General features: G+C 39.9%; 1 protein-coding gene across 5 annotated transcripts; it reads left to right on the top strand.

Moving 5' to 3' along the window:
- Nucleotides 1-319: 319 nt before the first annotated feature.
- acbd4 (acyl-CoA binding domain containing 4) lies at nucleotides 320-27,671 on the top strand. 5 transcript variants are annotated; one of them, XM_028475445.1, is made up of 12 exons: nucleotides 320-457; nucleotides 3,602-3,723; nucleotides 7,174-7,294; nucleotides 9,115-9,199; nucleotides 10,004-10,124; nucleotides 10,877-11,005; nucleotides 17,241-17,329; nucleotides 17,396-17,600; nucleotides 20,198-20,409; nucleotides 20,477-20,530; nucleotides 23,536-23,576; nucleotides 26,213-27,671. In XM_028475445.1, the coding sequence occupies exons 2-12, from the start codon at nucleotides 3,633-3,635 to the stop codon at nucleotides 26,400-26,402; spliced, it is 1,338 nt and encodes a 445-aa protein (XP_028331246.1). In that variant the 5' UTR covers nucleotides 320-457; nucleotides 3,602-3,632; the 3' UTR covers nucleotides 26,403-27,671. The 5 variants fall into 5 exon arrangements, with proteins under 5 accessions (XP_028331246.1, XP_028331247.1, XP_028331249.1 ...); XM_028475446.1 differs by lacking the exon at nucleotides 23,536-23,576; XM_028475448.1 differs by lacking the exons at nucleotides 17,241-17,329; nucleotides 17,396-17,600.

Genomic DNA, 27,671 nt, shown 5'->3' with positions numbered 1-27,671 from the left:
CCCTGGCAACCTTTGTGGGGTACACAACCTCTCATTATTGTCAGACATTTGGGTTTTTATACAATTCCTAGTGGTTTGTAGTAATCTATCATCTTCTGGCCCACTTGTTCCTCTTCAGGCTCTGCTAGGGCATCAGCCTATTGCACACACACACACACACACACACCCACGCACACACACACACACACACACACACACACACACACACACACACACACACACACACACACACACACTACATTTATTATTATTATTATTATTATTATTATTTAAAAAAATTAAACGGGGTACTGGGCGTGGCATATGTATCACCACGTGACTGGACACGGAAGTGGTGTCTCTGTGTGTAAACTGCTGTGGTCCGTCCCGGAGGGGCAGGAGACTGCAGGTCAGTCTCAGCTTAGGTGGACATACGGACTTTACCGTCACCGTGGAGCTGACAGAAGCTGCTGACTCGGTGAGCACTGTGTGTCTGTGTGTCCAGCGTGCTGTGGTAGGAATAGTTACACACCGCTCACTGCTAGCTTAGCTGTTAGCAGCCAGCCCGGTGTGTCCGTAGGGCTGCGTTCAGTCAGTGTCGGTCCTGTCCAGAGAATAAGATGTTATCATGTCAACTTGGTAGTTAGATCAAAACAGTGTGTGAACAATGCAGTTTATGAGCGGGGAGCATAATGCTGCTGGTCCCGAGAAACACATTTTTTATGGAAACATTGATAGATTATAATTTTTTTTAAAAAAAGGCTTTAAAGGCTGTTAAATGTCTTTCCTCTAAAGCGGTGGTTCTCAACCTTTTCAGCCCGCGACCCCCAAAATAAAGGTTCCAGAGAGTGGGGACCCCCACTGTAGCTGAAGGTGGTTGAACATTGAAGAACAGTCATGTGGAGACAGGGGCATCTATAGAGGGTTTTCACCTACATCATGTTCTGGGCAGTAACCCGGATGCGATGGATAAATGTCCAAACCCACAGAAAAGCTCCTCAAAATGTGATACAGATGCAAAGGCATACAGGGAAGGACTGAAAAGTTAGGGTTTATTGGTGGTGGAGATCCATACGAGTTGGCTCCCTCGACTTGGATCAATGACGACCCGGAGAGTCTCCCATCTATTACGTATCCTGATATGGTCAACTACCTGGTTTTAAAGGGGACATATCATGCTAAATCCACCTTTTTAGCCCTTAAATGCATTTTGTTGTATATTTAGAGTGTTTAGAAGTACAGAAAAGTTCAAATTAGTCTCTTCAGGTGTTCCGTTGATATTTTTATATTATGTTTTGGTCATATTTTCTGTTTCGATTTTTCAATGCTCTATTACGTTTTTTGAACAATAACGTCACAGTATTTGCAGTGGAACTACCAAATTAAGACATCAACTCCAGGTCCAACACTTCGAGCAATCCGCCATTTTTATTTCTCGCTTTTATTTTGTAGTCCAAGCCCAAGGATGCCGAAGTTACGAGAGGATAAGTCAAAATGTTTGGTTGTTGGATGTAGTAACCCACACGCTTTATTACACCGTCTCCCAGCATCAGAACCTTTCCAAGTGCCTGGTTGAGTTTTATTTTTACGGAAATGTACCCACATCTGTGGGTAAGGTCATTTTAGTGTGTGCAAAGCACTTCAAGGATGACTGCTTCAGCAACCTCCACCAGTATAAAGAAGGATTTGCTGAAAGACTTTGTCTGATTGAGGGTTCAATTCCTTCTATTTTTGGAGACGACGAACAAAGCATTTCGGTAAGCTGTAAATAACGCTAAAAAGTGTGATGATAAGACGTCCCTGTCATTGTTTTGTTAGCATTAGCAGTTGCACCGTCTTCATATGTTAGCGCTGTGTGCTCGTTTTAGATCCTTGATGATATGGCCTACGTGGTTTAATTTAAGTCTAAAGTTTTCATTAGTCATTTCATTTTGCCGTTTTTGTCTCAGAAAAGACTATTAAAATGCATTTCGTGACGTTAGCTTGGTGCTAGCGTTAGCTCAGTGCTTTCGTTAGCTCACTTGTTAGGGTTCTGCAGGTTCATCATCTTCATTTTCATCTCGCTCCGCCGGGTCAGACTCTGGCTGGAACATGTAAGGCTGGATGGACAAGTCTTCTGTTGTTGACATTTTGTAAATAACGTGTGAATAAACATTTTTTGCGCCGCTAGACAAGCGTATCCCTCCCATCAAACTACAAAAATGGCCGAACAGGGTGGAGTTGAACCGAGTGTCACATCTGCAACCTGGAGAGGGATCGGGGTGTGAAGTGTCTCATTTACATTCAAAGAGACCGCACCAAAACGAGTTGCTCTCAGAAGCACATCAGAAAAGGGGTAGAAAAGGGGCCTGTGGAGCTATAATAATGAGGAATTCAGACCCAAGCATTGCAGTTCCGCTTTATATAGACCACAACTGTATGATTTATATGTAAAAAGGAAGGATTTAAAAGCATGATATGTCTCCTTTAACCCTAACCCAATCTGGGTCATCCTTTTGATAAAGGTTAGACTTTTTATCTGGAATACAATTAGAAATACAGCACATTTTAGCTTTACTTTTAACAACTGTGTTGCTACTGTAGCAGGCTATTAAATGTGATTATATTAAGTCAATAATGCACAATCCAGTAGCTTCATATGGAATATATTCTTATCATCACACTAGAAAATTAGTTTCGAGCCACCCCCATCAACAAAGGGGAATAAAGGGGAGAGCTTTTTGGCGCCCATCCAAGTCAGCAAAATAATGGTCCATTGTTTTATGGATCTGTGATAACCTCATTTATTCATTGATCTGAATAATATCCACTGTTATCATTGAAATGTATTATTATTTGCAGAGTACCTCTACGCATGAACAAATAGTGCTTACACTACAATGTATGTTCACTGTGGAGACGTGGCACCGGCAGCAGGAAATTTCTGGATTTAGCTTTACCGGTTGCCATCACTCCTTCGCTAGAGAGAAAAACAATGACGGACTTTCGAAAAAGTTTATATCAAGTTGGGGGTTGAGGCCATGGGTGGAGTTACCAGCGGATGGGAGGGTATTTTCTTTCTTGATATCACTTGTGACGTCATAAATCTGGAAAATTTGAAACGGAGCAATTTTCTGTGTTGTAAGACTTACAAAGACCACAAATAAACGACTTGATGGATTTATTTCACATTTTGTGTGCCGGTGGAAACTGAAGTTACCGCATATGTGATAAAAAAACTGCAAAAGTGGATTTTTCATAATATGTCCCTTTTAAAGTTCTGCTGCTGGTGTATAAATCTGTGAATGGGTTTGGTCCAGAATCCATCAGTGAGATGTTAGTCAGGTATGAACCCAGCAGATCTCTCAGATCTATGGACACAGATCAGTTAGTGGAGCTCAGAGTCCACAGCAAACATGGTTACGCTACTTTTAGTTGTTATACTGCAAAGAAGTGGAACAAACTGCCACAATCTAATGATAACATTCGGAAAACAACGCATGAAAAAACACTAAGAACTCCTTATTACTGAGCCCTTCTCCTCTTCCCTTAGTGAAAGGAAGGAGCTGCAGCAGGCCGTACGCTTCGTTAGAAACATTATCATTGTTCAACTTCGTCTGCTTTATGTTTTTGTCTCCTTCAGATCAGGCCACACTTGTCCCCTCCAGAGTGTCATGCCTGTTCCAGCCATGGCTGAGCCTGTCCTCGATCATCAGAGACGCTTTGAGGCTGCTGTGGACGTCATCCATAATCTGCCCAAAAATGGTACTTGCTCACCAAATCTTTTTACTGACACATTAATAATACTGGTGTGTTAATTAGAGAAATATATGTACCCAAGTATTAAAGGTGGGATGATATATTGTGAGGCAAGATATCAAAACATCACAAGATGCATCATCTAAAGCAGGAGTTCTTAACCTTGGGGTCGTGAGGCATCGGGAGGGCGTTCCCAGATGCCTTCAAGAAACTAAGAATATTTTTTAACAATTTGAACCCATTTGTCTATTTTTACCCTTTTTCTGCAACTACACCAAGCTTGCCATATTTTAACCTATTTTCATAACTTTTCCTTGCCATGTTTTTGCCACATTACTCCCATTTCTGCCACTTCTCCATCAAATACCTTTTACACATTTTTTCCACTTTTAAAACATTTTCAGCACTTATAAACCCTTGCCACCACTTTCCCACCTAATATTGCATATGTTGACCAATTATTGTCACTTTTAACCTCTTTTCACCATATTTCACGCTTATTTTTGCCAATTTAACCACATTCATGATTAGTCATGCCCATTATTTGCCAGTTTAAACTAATTGCTCCAATATTGGCACTTAGAAAAAGTGGATAAAAGGGTTCAAACTGTCTGTTTTTGGCCACTCTAATTTACAACCTTTAACCAATTTCTGTGGTTTTTAAAATCCCCTACAACTGGTATTGCGCAAGGGCAGGGTCAGGTAAAAAAAAAATCCACATGATTTACTACAAACCATATTGTTATGATTTTTTTTTTTTATTTCATATGATACCCAGAGTACCATATCTTCCAGGCTATAGACCGCACCGATGTATTGGCCACTTTCCAAGAATATAGAAATTTGTCAAGAAAAATCCACGTAAAGGCCGCTTCGTCACATAGGCTGCACTCTATTGGCTGTAAGAATGTGCGATATATCGTCGTTCACGAAATATTGTCAAAAACATTCAGAATCAGAATCAGAATTCCTTTATTGATCCCAGGGGGAAATTGCTTTTGTTTCAACCACAGAACACATCACAAAGAAAGAATAAAAACATTAACAAAGACAAAGAATAAACAATAAATAAGTGTATAATTAAGTAAAGACTGTTAAAAATAGGGGTCAGAAACACACACATTACAGTAGTAGAAAAAAGTAGGATAGATAATAATAATAATAGTAGTAATAATAATAATAATAATATACAAATATATACCAATATGATTCAGATATTTACAAAATAATACAAATATACAAATATGATTTAGATATATACAACAATCAAGCTGTGAAGTTACAAAGATAAATTATACAGTTTGATCGCCACAGGCAGGAATGATTTCCTGTGGCGTTCTGTGGTTGGATCAGCCTGGTGCTGAAGGTGCTTTTGTAATTGACCAGCACATCATGAAGTGGGTGGGAGACATTGACCAGGATGTATTTCACCTTGGACAGGCTCCTCCTCTCACCGGTAAGAATATGTCATCCCACGATAGAAACAGTAAATGCCCATGTCACAAATTAGCGAGGGCCACAGGCCATTTGTCCCTCAATTTAGACAAGAATGTCCCTAAAAACCTTGTTCCACGGGCTAAAACTGCCTCTGTTTGTTGTCAACAACGTATTATCCTCTGGAGCGGAACGCTGTTCATGGTAGCTCTGCAGCGGAGCCTCCACGGTGTGCACCACCGCCGCTCAGCCCTCACACACACAGAGACGTCGGTGTTCGTCACAGCTACCTGAAGCTGACGTGCTTCGATACATCATGGAGCGCTACTTGGTTAAGACCAGATAACCATCCAACAAAGTGAACCAATCCAAGTTCCTCCATCAGATCCACAAACATGGGAACAGAGATGAATTCGTAGCAACGATTATGAACTGGAAACTCAACTAAAGCTAACGATGCTAAGCTAACCCACCGACACACAGACTAAGAGCTAACGCTAACCACTCCATAATAAGGAATAGACCAAGTAAAAAGAACACGTCTTACTGTCATAAAGCCACAGAGAGCCATTGATTTGTTTACGGTCAGATTTAACACTTGTATGAAAGGATAATGTCACAAGATGTGTGAAATGTTAGCATAAATAAAAATGTCACTATTCATCCGTCCCAACTTGTGAAACACAATATTTTTTCATTATATTTCAAGTTCACAAGACAAAGCTGGTCCCATTAGACTAATGTAACTATTGAGATTATTACACATAAATATACTGAATGATTAAATCATAAGCTTGATCTGGTTTAATTATAGGAAATCAGAGAAATAATTATTAACCGTAACTTTATGTAACTCATTATCAGATAAATAAACAAGATTCAGCAACAGTAAAAACACTAAACCTATTTTAATGTGTCTAGTGTTGATGTGTCTAATGTTGATGTATTCAGATTTATTTGTGTTTGTAAGGAACCTGTTTACACTTTAAGTTGGGAATTGTTTTATTTGTTTATAGTTTTTTTATTTATCATGATATTTATTGTTATCGTGATAAATACCAGAAATTATCGGGATATTTTTTAAGTCCATATCGCCCATCCCTAATTGGCTGATAAGGGTGCCCTTCAAACGACTCGACCAATCAGAAGGTGCAGCTAAACGGGCTCCTATGCTACGGTTTGGGTTAACGGAGATTTTTGTGTATTCTGATGAGTTTTGATCTACACATGAAGTCCCCTCCTCACTGCTTCACGTCTACATATTAGTGCATTTACATTTTTTACGGATGCTCTGCTCACTTTGTCTCTCAGCTTTCCTTTACCGTCACAGAGTCCAGTCCATTATTTTAGTCCTATTACTACAAACTGCGCTCTCTGCTCCTCAGTTCATCCTTACATGAGCTTCTTCCATACTTACACTGTGTATAACCTTTTCAACTTAACAGAACAAATATGAAAGCAAACCAGAACAGTCCGGTTTGTAGTAGATCGTATGTACGTTTTATTTTAATCTAAAGTGACAATAATGGGTCAACATATGCGTCATTAGGTGGGAAAAGGGAGTAATGTGGCAAAAATGCATTAAAGGGAGCAAATATACGGCAAGAAAATGTGATCAAAATTTGTTAAAATATGGCAAGTTTGGTGTAGTTGCAGAAAAAGGGTAAAAATAAGCAAAAATGGCCACAAGTTGTTGAAGAAATATTCTGAGTTTCTTGAAGGTATCTGGTGACTCCTCCCAGTGTCTTGTGACCCCAAATGTGGTCCTGACCCCAAGGTTGAGAACCACTGCCTTTGGAGAGAAAAGCACAAATGTGTGCATATTGTTGTGTGCTATTGTGCTCCAGTGATTTTGACTAAGAATCCTCTTTCTGGTCAGACTTTATTAAAAAATAAATATTTAAATTTATATTGTGTCACCATCTTAAGAAATGATATTGAGATTTTCTCCATGAAGCCCGGCCGTAGACATATGTTAAGCACAGAGTTAGTAGTGACCACGCTGTGTGTGTGTTTCTACAGGCTCATACCGGCCGTCCTATGAAGTGATGCTGCGTTTCTACGGTCTGTACAAGCAGGCTGTGTGTGGACCCTGTTCAGTGCCTCGACCCGGCTTTTGGGACCCAGTGGGCCGTTACAAATGGTCGGTGGGTGTGTGCATTGCATATCTATTAGAAAGTGCTTTTCTTTGCTGCTGTTAACGTTTCTAAATACATACGCTCTATTAATTACTAATGCTCAGTATTGAGACATTCCAGCAGCACCAGTGGTTCAATCTGTGCTGATGTTGCTAACCAGGCCTTCTCTGTTAGTGCTTGACCTTGACTGTCCATAGGCCGACAGCTGAACACGTTATATTGTCTATGCTCCTTTGATGTAAAAAAAATTAAATGTGTCATTAAGCTTTGCACTTGCTCGACTGACTGATGATTAGGGTCGTCTGTGGAAAAAAAGTCAGTTAAACTGTCTGACAAGATTGTGTCTGTTACCTTCCTGGGGCCTTATTTATGAAACAATGAGTAGAATCGAAGTTAAAAGTAAACATATGTAAAAAAAAAAAATCTGAAAATGAGCTAAGCCAAAAAAAATTTGTTTTATAAAACCATACGGACGTCACCCGCACGCACTTTTCCCTTTAAAAATCACAGCCCAGCTGGAAGTTTGCGCAGGAGATTTCACTTCATAGGCCACCCTTTGACATGCCCACATTCTACCATAAATGGTGAAAGAAATGCATTAATCATTTTTAGTGGCAGAAGTGACCAGGAAAAGGAATTTAAGAATGAGAAAGCGATGCATGTGTATGATGGGCAGAAAAAAGAGGATTTATTTAGTGGCCATAGTAATAGTGTAAATAAATGAAAAATAAGTTATTAACAGTAGTGTAAAATGTGTCAGAGGTGAAAAGAGTGTTTCTGATACAGGATAAACCTGAGCCCACACTGTCACACCTTCACAGGTAAACTCAGCATTTAGGGAAGTTGTAGGGCAGCAACAGAGTGCGAACACAGCTGACCTATTAAGGCTTGGTTATTGTAATTCACGGTTTACATGTCTTAGCAGCTGAAGACCTATATGTTCAGATTTGCCTTTAGCTAATCTGTCTGTATTTCTGCATTGTGACTGTTCTGTATTAACTCTGTTTTATTTTTTCTGATTGTGAAGCACTTTGTGATGTTTCTGCTCTTGAAAGGTGCTATATAAACAAACTTTTACTTACTTGCCTCCTCCATGCTATATAGGCTAACGTGCAGCGTGTTAAATGGCTTTCAACACTGCTGTCTGTTACAGACACACAGACACCGCTGTGCTTCAGGATACATGAATCATGTGTTGATGCCACCGTGCACCAACTTTGTCCGATTGTATTCACATTTTACAATCCATATACTGTACTTGCAGTAATTTTCACTCTGAGCCTTAATATGAAATACATGAGCTAATGTCTCACTGTTCACATCTATAATAACATAGCAGGCTTGGGTATGATCATGTGGATCTACAACTCTGATCTGTGAGCACATTAAATGTAGGAGATGAATCTTTCTTCAATTCACCCCCTACCCATCGCTTCACCCTCACTCTCATTTTCCCATGTCTCCAAAGTGTCTGTGCTCCAGGTTCAGAGTTGGCGCACCAGTGCGTACATTCTTACGCTACGTTTATTTTATAAATCACAACCTTTGCTTGAGAAGTGGCGGATGCCACTTTCAAGCCCCTTTTTTTGCATAAGCAAGCTTTATAAATAAGGCCCCTGGTGTCCAGCTGTAGCGTTGTGGCATGGATTAGCAGTCAGTCACATGGTAAAGGCTGCAGAGAGGTGGATTTTCTGTCTGTTGTTTCTTGAAAATCTGCTAAGTTTAAGTATGGGTGAAGGTGAAGATGTGAGTAAGACCTTATGACAGTAAGCGCCCACTTATACTGCTGTGTGTGCGTGCGCGTGTGAATGCGCGTGTTTTCCAGGGATGCATGGAGCTGCCTGGGACAGATGAGCAGTGAGAATGCCATGGCAGCGTATGTAGAAGAGATGAAGAAAGTAGCACAGGAGGTGTGTTTCCTTCAGCTACTCTCACACAATGTGCATTGACATTAAAGTGTATGCACACATACGCCACACCTGGATGTCCACCTAACAAACATAAATATATCAGTCACACATAGAAGCAGGTGTGGCGTGAGTGAAACTGTAGCGATCGGGCTCATCTCTATCGATCACCGTCTACGTGACATGTAAACACTTTGAAAAAAATATTAGGCGCTTAGGCATGTACAAGTGTGCAGGTATGTAAGTGTGTGTGTGAGTTTTGAGTGTATAAAGGACCACCATTTAGTCCGGTTACAGTCTGTGTCACGGCATCTGTCCATAGAGTGGTAGTGACTGTAGTGTTGCGCTCTGAGTCAGATCATTGCTGTGATTGGACAGGATACAACACTCGCACACACTTACTGACGTGCACGAGTGTACACGCCTGCACGCGTAAGCGCCTAACAATGTTTTCCAAGTGTTTACATGTCACTAGACGGTGATCGATAGTGAAGGTCACCTGATTGTTATAGCTTCACTCACGCCACACCTGCCACTACACCTATCTACTTAAATTAAGTAAGTTTAGTGAAAGTTAGGCAGGCAGGTACACGTGTGATGGACTGGTGCGCATGAATTTATGAATTTAGAATGGATCCACCCCCCATACACACACACACACACACACACACACACACACACACACACACACACACACACACACACACACACACGTGTTCATCACAGTCAGCACCAGGTCTCACAGGCCTCTGTTTATGAGGAGGAATCATCACGGCATGTAATCAATCTTCTTGAATCCTTCTCCAGGTCATTGACACGATGCCAATGAATGAGAAAACTGCTTCACTTTTCCACCATTTTGAACCTCTCTACCTGGTGATCGATGACATTCCTCGGCCCCCAGACTCACTGCTGGCCCTCAGAGACGGTCAGTCACACATTCACCATTAGATCAACAAACCTGTGTTGTTTCCATTCCAATTAAACTTCTGAAAAAACGTGTAAAGATCAAGTCGACCGGCCTACTACTGTCAGTTGTCTTTAATCAAACTTTATTTATACTGCAGCTTTCAAACTAATTCAATTGTAGTCCAAAGAGCTTTACAGGATTTTACTCAAGTGTTTGACAAATGTAAAATGATAAAAAAAAAGGTTTAGAGACTAATGCACACAGAAGTAATTTAATGAAACAATTGAAAATACAATGTTTATATTTATAAACAGAGAAGGGATAATTTATAAAATATAAAACATTAAAATTAGCATAAAAACAGTAACAGTTAAAAATAGCATCAATAATAAAAGATTTAACATATTAAATAATTCAAAAAACTAAATTAATAAATTCTAAGCAAAACAATGTTAAAGCACTACATAAAAGCCAGATTGAATAACTAGGCTTTCAGCTTGCATTTAAAAATCATAGTATTATATACTCAGTCTTTGGAGACATTATAAAACATAATGGAACTCAGTTCTAATGATGTCAGAGTTGGATTTAGTTTGATTTTTTTTGTTAGGTGGAACCAAATTCTCAGCAAACAATGAAAAGAGAAAAAGCTTCTGTGTTGTGCTTCGTAAGACGGATTTTGGTTCTTTTGCATTCAGTCCACATGGACGTGTTGTTTTAGTGCTACCACCACGCTTCCTCTCACCGGGCTTTCCTGTGCGTCCCTGCAGGCCTGAATAACAGAGAGAAGACTGAGAGTCCAGCACTAAGGACTGATGAGCATGAAGAGCACACAGACACCCCCCAGGAACTGAACGAGCAGGAGAATGTCCAGCTCACTGCCAACACTGTCCCTCATGGTGCGTCCGACAGAATTATTATTATTCAGGGGACACAGGATTATTTTTTATCTGTATTGGTGACTCAACACTTTGAGAAACTAAAATGGCTCCTATGTTAAGTTGAGGTTTCGTTTATTCAGACAAGGTTTTTCAGGAAATTTTTATCTCCTGACATGTTTTGACTGTTAACTGCCAGTTTTCATCAGAGGAGTTCTGCTGATTGCCTTTGAAGTTTCACTTGACTTCCATGTAATAGTTCCAACGAGATGAAGATGAAGGCTGGCAGTTGACAGTCGAAACATGTCAGAGATAAACATTTACTGAAAAACCTTGTCTGAATAAACAAAACCTCAGCTTAACATACTATTCAAAGAAAAGACCAAATGAATGTCACTGGAACTACAGAATGGTTCCTATTTAAAGGGATCCTCCACTCTTTTTACAAACGTGGCCTAAAACCTTTGAAATGTACTTATTAGAAGATCTATGCCAAACAAAACACATTATTACGTGACATATTTGTTCTATTAATGTTTGAACATAGGTTTTAAAACCGTATAGTTGTCCTTTTTTAGCCATCTTGAAATCACGTGATTGAGGATGTCACATGGCCCCACCGCCTATAAACATTCCATGGTTTTCTATTGGAGTGAGGCATTCTTTTTAGATCATTTAGTGGCTTTTTCAGTCAAAATGACAACTTCTGCTGCTTTCGGTTGCTCTAAATAATCACGAAAAATTAAAAATGTTGATGTAAACCTCTTTTGTTTACCGAAAAAGGATAATGACAGTTGTGACTCGAAAATACACTGTGACCGCAGGAGGCAACAGTTCCAACTCTGTGGTTTGGTAGTAGATAATGAAGCAAAGAAGAAAAGCTCTCCTATGGGAACTTTACTCTCCCTTAAAGGGTGGGTATCATGTTTTTTTCAGGCACATAGTATCATTCTATAGCATACTCAAATAATTATGCTACTCAATTTTTTGAGGTAAAATGCAGCAAATATAAAAAAAAAAAAACCTAAAAGAAATTTCCCTCTGTTGCACACGATTCATAACGCCTCGATTTTGTCTCTGTCTCTTTAAGAAACTCCAAGCTTGTCTGACGCACCCATACTCATTCATATTCATATTCATATTCAGTACTCATACCAACACGCATGGATGTTTACTTCTTCTACTTTTTTACTTCGCTACAATACATTAGAATGATTAATCAAAGTAAGGAATGCTAACGTACGGATGGAGATCTCTATCACCAACACGCACACACGCTTACCCGTGCTGCTGCTGCTGGCGCTATAGTCCAGAATAGGGATCACATTGTGTCTGTGTACGTATTAATCAACATTCAAATAAGCTCTTGTTTTAAAGCAGTCATCTGAAAAGGCAGGCAGCTGCTACGATGAGCAGAGTAGACCGATAAACACGCAGTTATCTCTCGGCTGTTTGCTGTGACTGCAGCTGATTTGACGAAGCTGGAAGCGGGGGAGGGGTACGAGTTTTATTTACATTTTTATTTTGTTTTTTATTTTAATGCAGACATTAATAAGTACAGACAACATTAAGTCATGGGTTTCTTGCAGAAGTATTTAAAATAAGTAAATGAAAAGCTACTGTAAATCTGCGGAGGTGAACATAGGAGGGGGGGCTCTGCTGTGCAGCAGTGGGCGGTAACTCGGCTGGTGTCTCTAGGAGGTGGGGGCGTTCCTTGGAGGACTTAGGCTTATTTACATACATGAATGAGCCATGGCAACACTCCAGGCATGTTTTTAATGAGGGAATGACATAGTAACATGATATAAATCTTGAAAAAGTTGATTTTACATAATATCCCCCCTTACACAGTGTGCAGCTGACACTCCAATGGCTAAAGTTAGCAAGTAAATCACAGATTGTTGGACACACAAACCGTGAGGATAGAACTCCTTTTGATTTACTGACTAACTTCAGATTATTTAGAGCAACCTAAAGCAGCACAAGTTGTCATTTTGACTGAAAAAGCTGCTAAATGACCTAAAAAGCAGGCTGAATGCTTCACAGATCAGGCTCAAGGCCTCTGTTTCTGCAGTGATAATTTCATCTGAGGTAAAAGGCAAGCAAGCGCCACCTTGTGGTTGTTTTAGAACCTTCCTGTAAAGCAGAACAAGCCATGTTGTGTTGAAAGAAAGCAGCCGTGAAGTCATGTGCATGGTTTAGTGAATGCTCACATACTCCCTTAGGCTGGAACAATGAAATGAAGGAGTGGATTCATGAAAACACTGTAGGAGAACAGGAATAAAGAACTATGGGCTGTTTGTGCCTTTTGTTGTTCTCTCAGTCAAACTTTAACTGGGGGTTTCCACTGGATACGTCTCCGCTGCGCCACGGCACCGACCCGGTATTTCACCGCTGTCCGCCGTTCGGTAATCCACACCGCTTGCGTTTTGAGTGTGCCACAGTGCACTCCGGTTGGACGACTGTGACGTCATGAGACAGAGTAGTTCTCACGATATTTATGTAATCGCGCGAGAACGCAGATAAATGCGTTAGAAACGCAACAATAAACAAATAAACAGGTCAGTGTTCCTAACGAAGGAGAACAAGAAGGTTAGACTCTGGATTTGTCATAGACACATTTTTTAGCAACAGCCAACAGAGAAGAGATAAAACTGCACCAGTAAAACATGAACTAAATCAAAGTTGCTGCAGTTTACAGTGTAGTTACAGTATGTGAGGAATCAATATAGTGAGTGTGATTTTGTTTTTACACATTATGATGTTTGGTGACTTGAAATATAATCTGAAGTGTTTTATTTCGAAAAGTAACCTGATATTTTATTGCGGAATAAGTAGGGATGTAACGATTAATCGTAAGGCAGTTAAAAATAGATTCATAGGTATCACGATTGACATCAATACTTTGAAAATTGAATCGCAGTACTTCTTTTAAACAGCAGAAGGCGCTATATATTTATCCCTTCTCTTGTCCAGCAGTGTACCGGCGGGCGGAATCTGCTACTATTTTCTTTCTGGCCGCATGTTACATGTTAATAAATGATTCCTTACCCCTTTAGCACCGAAAGAATATTTGTAATATTATGTGAATATCTGTAAAAGTCACATTTTTCTATTAGCTCTGTCTGCTAGCATAGAGTCTCTTCTTCACTGCCAGATTAGCTGCATGCCAATCGACCACTGGGTTACCAGCGCCCTCTGCTGGTCCAAACAAATATCTGACGTAAATCAGTGCAATGACGGGTTTTTTTTTTTAAAGTCCAATTGTTAAGGCACAAAATAAATATTCAGTTGCACTTTTAAAAAGAAAAAGAACTATTATGCAGTTTTGCATTGTTTACTATAGAACCAGAATTTTAATTAATAAGCTTCTTCTTCATTGGTATTATTCCTTTATTTATTTATTTCATTCAAGATTTATTTTTAATTAAAGGGGACATATCATGCTAAATCCACTTTTTTAGCCCTTAAATGCATTTTATTGTATATTTAGAGTGCTTAGAAGTACAGAAAAAATCTAATTAGTCTCTTCAGGTGCTCTGCAGATATCTTTATATTCTGTTTTGCTTATATTTTTCAATCTGTTTCGATTTTTCTATTCTCTATTATGTTTTTTGAACTATTACATCACAGTATTTGCAGCGAAACTGCCAAATTAGTACATCAACTCCAGGTCCAACACTTCGAGTAATCCATTTTTATTTCTCGCTTTGATTTTGTAGTCCACGCTCAAGGATGCCGAAGTTACGAGAGGATAAGTCAAAATGTTCGGTTGTTGGATGTAGTAACCCACACGCTTCATTACACCGTCTCCCAGCATCAGAACCTTTTCGAAGTGCCTGGTTGAGTTTTATTTTTCACGGAAATGTACCGACATCTGTGGGTAAGGTCATTTTTCTGTGCGCGAAGCACTTCAAGGATGACTGCTTCTGCAACCTCCGCCAGTATAAAGAAGGATTTGCCGAAAGACTTTGTCTGATTGAGGGTTCAATTCCTTCTATCTTTGGAGACGACGAACAGAGCACTTTGGAAAGCTGTAAATAACGCTAAAAAGTGTGAGTCTAAAGTTTTCATTAGTCATTTCATTTTGCCGTTTTTGTCTTTGAAAAGACTGTATTAAAATGCATTTCGTGACGTTAGCTTGGCGCTAGCGTTAGCTCGGTGCTTGTGTTAGCTCACTTGTTAGGGTTCTGCAGGTTCATCATCTTCATTTTCATCTCGCTCCGCCGGGTCCGACTCTGGCTGTAACATGTAAGGCTGTATGGACAAGTCTTCTGTTGTTGACATTTTGTAAATAACCACTGAATAAAAACTTTATGCGCCGCTACATAGCCGTATCTCTTCTATCAAACTACAAAAATGGCCGAGCAGGGTAGAGTTGAACCGAGTGTCACCTGAAGAGGGGGCGGGGTATGGAGTGTCTCATTTGCATTTAAAGAGACCGCACCAAAACGAGTTGCTCTCAGAAGCACATCAGAAAAGGGGTAGAAAAGGGGCCTGTGGAGCTATAATAATGAGGAATTCAGACCCAAGCATTGCAGTTCCGCTTTATATAGACCACAACTGTATGATTTATATGTAAACAGGAAGGATTTAAAACCATGATATGTCCCCTTTAAATTGCATTGTTTTGAATAGTTTATCAAGGGCAATTAAAAATAAAAGGAAAATAATACAGTATTTTCTATATTCTATATTTTTCAGTCATCATTTGACTACAGTCCCATTTTGTAAAATAAATCGTGAGAGAATGGTATGGTGAACCCAGTATCGTGAATCGAATCGTATCAGGAGTTGAGTGAATCGTTACATCTCTAGGAATAAGTGCTTAATTTCCTGTTTAGTTTCATTTGCTCTGTGCTGATTGATAAGTCGTGCTCCAGTGTCCACCAGAAATAGAAGCCCTGCGTATATCTGGTGGAGGGCACCGGAATACCGCAGCTGGGAAGGACTGACGCGGAGGTGATGTAACGCAGCTGAGCCGCATCCAGTGGAAATTGGTGGTAACACTGTTCCTGATGGTGGGCGTCTTAGAGCAGATTATTATTATCAACCCTGCAACACAACAGGGGAGCATCAGGAATGGGTTTGAGCAACACAATGACCAGCCTCCATCAGTAAGATGATGCTGGACAACAACCTTGGGATCAGGACCCCATTTGGGGTTGCAAGACACTGGGAGGGGGTTCCCGGATGCCTTCAAGAAACTAAGAATATTTTTTTTAACAGTTTGAGCTCATTCTTGCTTATTTTGATCCCTTTTCTGCAACTACACCAAACTTGCCATATTGTAACCTATTTTCATCACTTTTTCTTGCCACATTGTTGCTCCTTTTAATTTCTGCCACTTCTCCATCAAACTTCAATACCTTTTCTGCATTTCCTCTACTTTTCCCTCCTAATGTCTATATGTTGGCCCATTATTGTCACTTTTAAACTCTTTTCACCATATTTCATTCTTATTTTTGCCAACTTAACCACATTCATGATTTGTCATACTCATTATTTGTCAGTTTAAACGAGTTGCTCCAATAGTGACACTTTGATCCTTTTTTACCACTTTGTCTGTCCGTTATTGGCCACTCTAATTTGCAACTTTTAACCAATTTCTGTGGTTTTTAAAATCCCATCTTTAAGATGTCTATATACTATGGCCCAAATAATAATAAACTTCCATGATAACAGTGGATATTATTCAGATGAATAAATAAATGTGGTTATCACAGATTCATAAAACAATGGACCATCATTTTGCTGACTTTACGGATGGACCCCAAAAAGCTCTCATTTTTATTCCTCCTTATAGATGGTCCTGTCTCCACATGACTGTTCTTCAATGTTCATGTCTGTGTTCAAACACCTTCAGGTACAGTAAGGGTCCCCGCTCTCTGGGACCTTTATTTTGGGGGTTGCAGGCTTGAAAGGTTGATAACCACTACTTTAGAGGAGCAGTGGAGTGTATGTGTATACACATATAGCATATAGTTATAACTCTATGGCTGACTCACATATTGTAAAGTACACCAATGCAATTAATTTCAATGTAAAAACTTAAGAATTGTAAAAAACAAAAAAGAATGTTCCATGATCAGGGAGCTCAGTAGTTTGATGGTTATGTTGTTTTTGCGGTCGGTCAATTTGTTGTCTCAATAGTGTTGGAGACGTCAAGATGATGTTCAAGTGTTGCGTGTGTCCGACAGTGTTGATAAAACTGTGTGTGTAAATTTGACCCACTGTGAGTGTTGTGGTGCTGCAGACTGTAGGCTGGCAGAAGGTCTGGTGGTGACCAGCGACTCAGAGAGCGACATATTCTGTGACTCTGTGGATTCAGTGGAGCAGCTGAAGGTCAGACTATGAAGTTCTGCAGCGAAATGTTGGACAAACATTTCTGAACTCAAACTCTGCTTCCAGGTTCAACTTGTCAAGCCCAATGGATTCCACAACAGCCCCGTGTCCCAGGAAGGCTCAGCAGGTCTGTGTGGCCGGGGACTGGTGGAGGGCCGACAGGTGGGAGCAGGCCGAGGCGGGGAAGGAGCAGAAGAGGGGAAAGGTCTGGGTTCCAGCAGGAGAGGTCGGGATGGTGGGCGGGATGGATCCCACCACAGCTGGAGACAACGTAAGACAACGTAACCACACCCACACATCTGTCACTGAAGAGAGTCTTCCTCAAACGTTCAGTCCACACAATCCAGCGATACTTTTAGAAACTCAAGACTGAAGTTTAAGCACCAGTTCTGCTTGTTCTCTGCATAAAGATGAAGATGATTTTCCTCTGGTGTAGAACTAAGATTCTTTGACGTCTGCCTTCCTTAACTCATTCAATGCCATTGACGTACTTTTACGTCAATTAAATTTTTTCACTTGGATTACTAGAAAACACCCTGGCGGAGGTCCCTCATCAATAGCTAAGCTGTAGGGTGATGTAGTGCTCTGAAGGTGGCAGCAGGGCACCGTTTAGATGATAGATTAGCCACTGATGCTACCATTAGCTAAGGAGGAAGAAGCAGGGACGAGGAAGATTATGGTGCTACGGAGTGATATTGTAAAGTATCCAGCAGCTCACAGCTCCACATACTAACAGAGAACATGTGTGGACCTGAGTGGATTATTGATAATGTTGCGATCGCGAGATAAAACCGTCAACTAACCGAGCCAAACGGTTAGCTCTGCGTGTCGGGAGGAAGAGGAAGTTACATCTGTGTGATTGACGGGGGGAGGCAGTCAGCAAAACATTCAACTGTGAGCCAGATAGCAGTTTAGAGGCAGAGGAAATTAGTTTACGAGACATAAAATGACGCTACGAGAGTTTATGCTGAAGTTCCCAGCAGCTCACACTCGACCAGAGCATGTGTGGAACTCTGTCAAGTAGGGATGTAATGATTCACTCAACTCCCGATACGATTCGATTCACGATACTGGGTTCACGATACGATTCTCTCACGATTTATTTTACAAAATGGGACTGTAGTCAAATGATGACTGAAAAATATTCCTTTATTTTTTTGGGAAAAAACTCTTTATTTTCAATTGTCAAAAGAATCCCTTGATAAACTATTCAAAACAATGCAATTTAACTAAAAATAAATCTTGAATGAAATAAATAAAGAAATAGTACAAATGAAGAAGAAGCTTATTAATTTAAATTCTGCTTCTATAGTAAACAATGCAAAACTGCATAATAGTTCTTTTTCTTTTTAAAAGTGCAACTGAAAATGTATTTTGTGCCTTAACAATTGGACTTTTGAAAAAATAAAAACTGTCATTGCACTGATTTACGTCAAATAATTGTTTGGACCAGCAGAGGGCGCTGGTAACCCAGTGGTCGGTTGGCATGCAGCTAATCTAGCAGTGAAGAAGAGATGCTGAGAAAAACGTGATTTTTACAGATATTCACGTAATGTTACAAATATTCTTTCGGTGCTAAAGGGGTAAGGAATCATTTATTAACATGTAAGAGTAGAAGGCGGCCAGAAAGAAAATAGTAGCAGATTCCGCCCGCCGGTACACTGCTGGACAAGAGAAGGGATAAATATATAGCGCCCTCTGCTGTTTAAAAAAAGTACTGCGATTCAATTTTCAAAGTATCGATGTCAATCGTGATACCTATGAACCGATTTTTAACTGCATTACGATTAATCGTTACATCCCTACTGTCAAGTATTGGAGAGTGTGGCGATGGTGAGAGAAAACGATCAAAACATGGGACGGGCGCTGACACATGTCCGGGAGGAGAAGGAAGTTGCGTGTGTGCAGAATGACAGGAGGAGGAATGCCAAAATACAGTAAGAAATCCATTAAACTCTGACCCAGATAGCAAAATAATAAGAATTTTGCCATCAAAAGCCTGGTCTCAGTGGTTTTTTTTTTGTAGTTTTATATGAGGAAACTAATGTTGAGGTGTCTCCAAAGCAAAAAAAAAAATTGCTTCAAAGTCACTAATAGATTTTTTCAGAAAAAGCAGTTTTTCTCAGCTTTTTGTCACAAACTGGCGATTTGTGTGAAACTTGCCTCTATTCACTTGCTGATTACAGAAGAATGAAACAAGCTAGAAACAAAATTATTTTTGTGATGAAATTAGAGACTAATCTTTCAGAATTCAGATTGTCATAATACAAAATATTTGGTGGGTCTTTTAAAATCAGTCAAAATGCTCAAACACAGCTGGCATTGAATGAGTAACAGTGTTTTAAAGGGAAAAAATATCTGACAGCAGGGGGCGACAGTTGAAACTCTGTGGTTTCTTAGTAGAAATGAAGCAGAGAAGAAGAGCTCTCCTAATGGGCCTTAATGTCCCCTTAAACAATGCACGGCTCTACTACAAAACCACAGAGTTGGAACTGTTTCATTTACTTTTGAAAAGTTAATAAAATTAATATTTAGGCCACATTGTTACAAAAACACTGGAGGATCCCTTTAACCCCATGGTGTGTAAACGTCCATCAATAATCTCCTTCCCAGTCCTTCCCTAGTATACTGTTACCCACCAGCATCAGACAAGCCTTACCAGTAATATCAGAAACAGCTTCCAGAGCTTTAGTTTGTGCATTTACCTAACAATCTAACATGCACACACACACACACATCTTTACTGGTTACTTTTAATGAGTTTTATCACATTCTTGAGGACTCTTTATATTATTTAATGTTTGTGGACTCCATTGACGCTGCAGTAAACCAAAGTGCTCACACTCACTTCAGTGCTCCATCCTACAGGCGGTGACCCGCAGGGCAACGCCCGGCGAGGGCCACCAGGGGCCGCCGGTGGGGCCGGACGAGGAGGGGGGGATGGATCAGAGGGCGGCGCAGAGCTGCTGCACGACGCCCACCTGCAGCAGCAGATCATCCTGGCTCTACGGAGGCTCAGAGAGGACATGAGGAGTGTGATGGACAGGCTGGAGGGGGTGGAGCGGCTCGCTGCCACACACGTGAGCTTTGAAGTGGAACCACCCTTTTAAAATACACCCTCAACTCAATTACTGTTTTGTGTCACAGGCTCAGGGAGCAGAGTGGAGTCTGTGTCGACGCTGTGCAGACCTCCAGGAGCAGGTCAGTCACTCTACACGACACAGTGTCAGAGACGTTACTGTTGTTTATTAGAGGCTCACAGGTTTGTAAAAAACACTGATTAAAACTATTGATGCACCGAAAATGGCCCAAAAGTAAATTTTCAGTTTTCAGCTGAAACATTTTCCTCACCGTCTGTATTTACTACATCTGAGCACTGAATCTTTTTCTGAGCAGAGTTGACAGTTGTTTCGGTGTCTCGCCGACACAGTAGTTGCGTCACATGTAGCCCTCTGTTAACACGGACCACACGGAAGCCATGCGCCTCAGCAGTAGAATCTGGTTTCAGTTTGTCAGTGCACGTTTAACAGAGATGCTCTTTACTACATCACGACAATAAGCCTTTTCACACTCTGGAACTGCGCATGCATGACTTGGGGAGTTCATAGGTTGAGAGGGATATAAAGTCAACAAGCTCGTTCACTCTGTTGATATTTTCAACCTAACATCGTTTATAATTTTATTACAGAGATCTTTAGTGTTTTAATAGTGTTTATATTATTAATATTACACATATTCAGACTTGAGGAGGGGACCAAGGTTTTTCGCTGATGCCACTTTCGGCCGATCCGAGCACTTTTAGGGGATATGCTACGAATCTAAATTACCTCTTATCGAGCTAAATTCCGAAATTTAATCAGTGTGTGCTGGACTACAAAGCTCGCTGGAGCCTAATTACAGTTGGCAATTAATGATGAACGTCTAACCTGGTCACGACCAGGTTTGGCTCTGGCTTGGGTGTCAGCGATAGGGATGGACGATATTGACAAAAAAAATTATCCCAATAATTTCTGGTATTTATCACAATAAGGATAAAAAATCACGATAAATAAAAACTATAAATAAAAAATAATTTAAAAGAAATTCACAACTTAGTGTAAACAGGTTCTTTGACTCAAAGAGTTCATAAGCTGATATTTTATGGACTATATTTGTGCATGTGGGTCACTCTATTAGTGTTATTGTATGTAATTTATTTCCTCATTTGAAATAAAATTATTTTCTAAAAAAAAAAGCACATGAAAAGCAAAAATAACTCCATTATTGTTTTTACTGCAGATGAATCTTGTTTCATTTTTCTTATGAGTTACATAAAGTTATGATTGATAAATAACTCTGATTTCCTATATTTAAACCAGATCAGGCTGATGATTTAATCATTCAGTATATTTAGGTGTAATAATCTCAATAGTTACATTAGTCTAATGGGACCAGCTTTGTCTGTGAACACGTGAAATATAATTAAAAAATATTGCGTTTCACAAATTTGGACGGATTAATAGTGACATTAGTATTTATGTTAACATTTATTTTGTTATTTATATTGTGTGACATGTTTAGCTTTTATTCTTCCATACAAGTGTTAAATCTGACCATAAACAAATAGATGGCTCTCTTAAGACGTGCTTTTTTTACTTGGTCTGTTCCTCATATGGAGTGGTTAGCATTAGCTCTGAGCCCAGTCTGTGTGTCGGTGGGATAGCTTAGCATAGTTAGCTTTAGTTGAGTTTCCAGTTCACAATCGTTGCTACAGGTTCATCTCTGTCCCCGTGTTTATGGAATTTTGAGTGGATCTGACGGAGGAACTTGGATCGGATCCCTTTGTTGGATGGTTATCTGGTCTTAACCAAGTAGTGGTCCATGATGTATCACAGCACGGAAGCTTCAGGTAGCTGTGACGAGCACCTCACACACTCAGACAGACGGCGGTGTGTGAGGGGGCGGTGCACGTCAGAGCTTCCGTAAACAACGTTTCGCTCCAGAGAATAATAAGTTGACAACAAACAGGGGCAGTTTTGGTCCGTGGAACATGTTTTTTTTTGGGAGGCATTCTTGGCTAAATTGAGGGACAAATGGCCCGTGGCCCTCGCTAATTTCCGACATGGTAGTTTATCGTTTACATCGTGGGATGACAAATTCTTACCGGTGAGAATGTTTTTGACGATAAAATATCGCACATTCCTAGTTAGTGAGTCGAAAAGCCCCGCCTCCTGACCAATCAGATCTCTTTAAAAAAGGACCTGCCCATTGTTAGATGATCCTGGTTGGTGCAAATCTGACAGCTGAGTTTAGGAAAGAAAATTAACTCACTCAGTGCCATTGACAAGATAACTCGTCATTTGCATTTTTTCACGGAGATTACAAGAAAACACCCTGGCGGAGGTCTTTCATCAATGTCTAAGCTGTGGGGTGACCAACTGTGCCCCGAAGATGGCAGCAGTGCACCTTTAGATGAGACATTAGCCATTGACGCTACCCAGCAAAGACGGAAGAAGCAGGAGCGAGTGTGAGGTATCCAGCAGCTCACAGCTCCACATATGAACACAGAACACGTGTGGACATGAGTAGATTATTGATAATGTTGTGATGGTGAGATAAAACCATCAACTAACTGGGCTAAACAGGTCATCACTGCGTGTCGGGAGGAGCGGGGAGGAAGCTTAAATCTTTCAGAATCTGGTGTCAGATTTCAGATAGTCATAGTAGAAAATATTCTGTGGGTTTTTAAAATCAGTCAAAATGCTCAAAAACGGCTGGCACTGAGGGAGGTAGAAAATCTGAGAATGGCTGGCACTGAATGAGTTAATTATAAATGCAATCCTTTCATTTACTGATGACATCATTTAGGAAAGATAAAGATTTATATCTAATGGGCTGCTGCAACCTGTGTCTCGATCCGTGTGCGCAAACGGCTGAAGTCATTCATTCTTTCATTCATTAATTCATTCGCTGGGGCTGACATCAGCAGGAACAATGTGCTCTCATCCCAGTGTGTGTGATAGGTCTACTTGAATAGAGACACGTGTGTACTGTAATAAAGTTTATCTGCAGAGCACTGTCCATTTATCATCCAGTGGATTAATATAATAAATAATCTTGCGCTTTTACGCATTAACAGTGTCTTCAGCTTCCTGCCTTTTCTGTAACAACAGTGTTGTCTTTGATCTGAATTATGGATTTTAATTATTCATCATTTTAAACTTCAGCAACCTGGTCGGTACCAAGTTATGAAGTGGATCAGATCTGAGTGAGTATAGAAGCTCCGCCTCCTGCTGTGCGCTGCACTAATTCACTGTTGCTCTTCACTGTCATCATGGATTTATATTCATTATATTTGTTTAAGATCATAAACTGTTCCTCCATTCATTGTAAAGATGCTCAGTCTGCCAGTTCTCTCCATTGATCGGTCAGATGCTGCAATCTCCACCCCTTTCATGTGCACATGTGTAGCGAGGCTGTAATCACTTGGCTTAAATTAGTGTTGTGATTATTGGTGATCGACGTTCGTAGTACAGCTCCTGTCTGACAGGGAATGTTTGTTTAGTTGAAGCTAGCTAACGGAGATGAATCCAATCTAGATTCATAACATACGCCCTTAAAAACCAATGGAAGCAGCTCAGCAGCAGTGTGAAAGCACGACAGTCCCCTCACTTCCACACAGGTGACCCCTGCTGTGGGAAAACACTGAGGACCTGGGTCTTCAGTGGGCGGGATTCGGACCCTACATGGGAATGATGCACGTATGTAGAAGCAGTATCAAAGTTTATCACATTCTTTCTCCCAAGCTTTTAACTTATGATTGTGTTTTTTTCTGTTTTTCTTTGTTGTTAGTTTCTTTTTCTGACTTACTGTATGTAGTTGTTCTAACAACTGTAAAGTGTATTTGAGTTTTTTTTTAAAAGCGCTTATGAATAAAATGTATTATTATTGATGGTGAGATTTCAGTGTGAAAAGGACAGAATGAGTTTTCACTTTGAAAAGGTACATTTATGAAGTCCACTATTCACTAATTAGGTCCATGATTATTTTTATCAAGCTATTATTATAATTCAATTTACAAATTTGAAGGAAGTGCACAAGATAAACACTAAACAGGCCGATAAGTGAAACCGCATTATCAGCTGATTGGTCACTGTTTGAAAAGCAGGAAAAACGTGCAGCATTAGCAGCTAACTCGGCATTTCTGCCTTAGAGAACGATACCACGTATCCGCAAAAAATCTTTCAAGGAATTAACGAAAAATAATTAAAATCTCTGTCAGCCAAGGCAAGTTTATCCCTCTTGACCTTTGAACTCATGCGTGAGAAGTTAACGAGAGCGAGATTTCTGAGTGTGAAAAGGCTTAAACTTGGGCCGTGTTTTAAAGATATATACTGTATATTGATTTATACTTTGGCAATGGTTTAATTTTTGTGAAGTTGGTACACATTCAGAGCCATAAATGCAACGTGACTAATAATTTCTTTAGATTTTCGGCCTTGATAATTAAAGGATTCAGAAGTTAACTGGGACCTCTGGTCAGGTTTGAACATTAGAGGCTGAGCCACTGCACAATCAAAAGGAGAAACCACACTTTAGAGAGATTTTTCATATTTTTGAGTATGATGTAATGATCTATTTAATCTTCAGACCTGGATCAGCCTTTGCACTATTTCAATTAAATGTGTTTCCTTGTAGAAATGAGTCTTTCTAGTGTAACTGAACCCCCAGGTTTGTGCTGATCTGTCACAGCAGCCCCGCCCCCACAGCACTGCACAATTCCACATGGAGCTGTCAATCAATGCTCACTGAGGAAACCAGTTCCTCCTCCCATCTTTTATGAGAGGGGCGGGGTCAACAGTGATGTCACTGATCCAAAAAGACATCAATGATCTAATCTCAGCCAATAGCAAAATTAAATTACAGTAGCTATTGTTCAACCCATAGAGGGCAGTCACTCACATTTTACAACTAAAAACACTACATTTACTGTAAATACTGAGACTAAAATGTGAAGAGTGAGACTAGATCAATAAACTATATAACTTCATACATAATCATAAATAGATTCTGCAGAAAAAGTGGTTTTAAGGTGGAATTACACTTTAAAGGTGTGTTCATCTAATGCAACTTCAGTGACTATAGTGTCTTAAATCACCCGTGATGAGTCGCTTGAACATAGTTTCATCACTTCATTTACCCCCGTGACATAGGGAGAAACTTATTACCTGTCATGACAGGATTGCTTGAAAAGTTCAACATTAACAATTGTGAGCGACTTCCAGCTGAAATTGCGCGAGTCGCGTGCAGCGTCATTTACATTGTTTTTAAATGTAATCTAGTTGCCAGAGTCGCTTTAGTCCCTTTCGGTATGAACGCACCTTTAGGATTATAAAGGGCTGGAAAATTCCCAGTAAATTTCCAAGGGAACTTAGGCTTTGGAATTTTAGGAATATTTAATTATTTAAATTTATTATTATTTACTGAGCATTGAGGGTAATTTTAATTGTCTGATGCTGATATTTTAGTTGATGTTACAATATTTTTTCTAACTGTATGTAACATCCCCGTTAAGGGAACTTTGGAAATTCCAGGTATTTTTTCCTGTTAATTCCTATTGAAAGTCCAATTTAGAAAATTCACAGAACTTTGCAACCCTTGTTTGTATTATTTTGTATATATGCTAATAGTTATGTTTGCTTATGATGATTATTTAGAATTACTCCTCATTTCTGGTAAAATATTCCTATGAAAAGTTTATTTGATATTACATTTTCATGGAAATGTGCCAGTTATTTTCCATCTCATTTTAGCTGTAGTGTATGTACACAGATACACAGGGTTGTGATGCAGTGTGTAGTCGTGTTTGTGTAGCTGTGTTGTTTTTGTGTGACTGTCCTTCAGGAGGAGAAATGGTGGCCGTGGGATGTTTCAGCTCAGACCATCATCGTGCTCCTGCTGTGGCCTTTCGTGGCTCAGGGTTTGGTTCACCTGCTGCGGAGAGCTCACAGGAGAAGCAGCAACGCTCCATGAAGAACACACACACACACACACACACACACTACTTCCATCCCTCCACAGCAGAAGAAGGTGAAATCTGAGTGGACTGGAGTGATCAGAGGATCGTTGGCTTTTAAGATGATTTTAATTTAACCCCAACATGTATGGGGTACCCAATGAAACTCTGCTTCACTGTTTCATAGCCGACATATTTTGAACATTTAGGTTTTTTTTTTTTTTTCATTTGAGACAGAAATTAATATAAAACAGCATGTTCTACATCATTGTTAAAAATGTGTAAACATGGTAAATGTGAACTCTAAAATCAAAAGGTAAATGTTAAATGTAAATCTAAATGTTAAATTGGTCACCAAGTGTAAAGCTAAATGTTAAATGCTAAATTATACAAAGTGGGCTGCTCAGTGCCTGTTGATCACGAGGCTCCGCCCACACACCCCACCCTCCAAGGTCTTCTGCATCCTCTGTGTCTTCATCACTGGCTAAAGTGCTGCTACAGTTAGGACAACTGCTGATGTGCAGCCCGTACACCAGTCATTACCGCTCTTTAGAGTCAATTTGGAGCGATCCTGCAATGTCTCGCTCCTCCCCTCTCCCCACTCACTGAGCTGCAGTCGTGGTGTGGGCGGGGCCTCATGATTGACAGGCGCTGACCTGCCCACATTGCATGATTTCTAAACATTTAGCTTTACACTTGACGACCAATTTAACATTTAGATTTACATTTTTAACAATGTGCTGCGTATGGAACACATGCTGTTTTTAATGAATTTCTGTCTCAAGTGAAAAAAAAAATGAGCTAAATCTTCAAAATATGCCAGTTATGAAAAAGTGACTGAGTTTCTACATTTGGCACCTCTAAAACACATGGATGTTTATCAATCACAGTGTGAGCAAAGGTGCTGTTTTTAAATGGAATAAGTTACTGTATTAGTCAGTAAAGCCCAGGATAATCACTGAATGTCTCTTAATTGACTCAACCATTAACACCAGTTTGTGGGTCACTGTAAAGTCCAATCTGTCCTCAAAAGTAAATACAATCATGGATCCACTTCTTGGAAAAAAACTTTCTACAGTTGAAACGAACTGAAGTGTGAGAGCGAGGGCAGAGCGGACACTAAAGGGAAAGAACCAACAGTATCTGTTTCATAAACCAATCAAACATGAAACCAGATGTTTTTAACAATGATGAATCTGAGACAAAAGACTCTACGCTTGGTTTTTTCACATCATTCCCACATTATGGAACCTGGAAAGGGATAAATGTGGTCAATATTCACACAATGTTCTGGGATTCCTTCTTAACTCAGAAATGAGTTCAAATTAAAGATGACATTAAATTAAA

This window comes from Gouania willdenowi, chromosome 19 (genome assembly GCF_900634775.1).
Source record: "Gouania willdenowi chromosome 19, fGouWil2.1, whole genome shotgun sequence".
Taxonomy (NCBI): domain Eukaryota; kingdom Metazoa; phylum Chordata; class Actinopteri; order Blenniiformes; family Gobiesocidae; genus Gouania; species Gouania willdenowi.
The sequence above is the reverse complement of the archived record's forward strand: the minus strand, read 5'-3'. Positions and strand labels throughout refer to the sequence as shown.

Bases quoted from the DNA above. Each gene is read 5' to 3' on its own strand.
- acbd4 (XM_028475445.1), top strand. From the start codon at position 3,633: ATGCCTGTTCCAGCCATGGCTGAGCCTGTCCTCGATCATCAGAGACGC. The intron at 7,295-9,114 runs GTCGGTGGGTGT...CGTGTTTTCCAG, and splicing joins CCAGTGGGCCGTTACAAATG to GGATGCATGGAGCTGCCTGG. The intron at 23,577-26,212 runs GTGAGTATAGAA...ACTGTCCTTCAG, and splicing joins ATGAAGTGGATCAGATCTGA to GAGGAGAAATGGTGGCCGTG.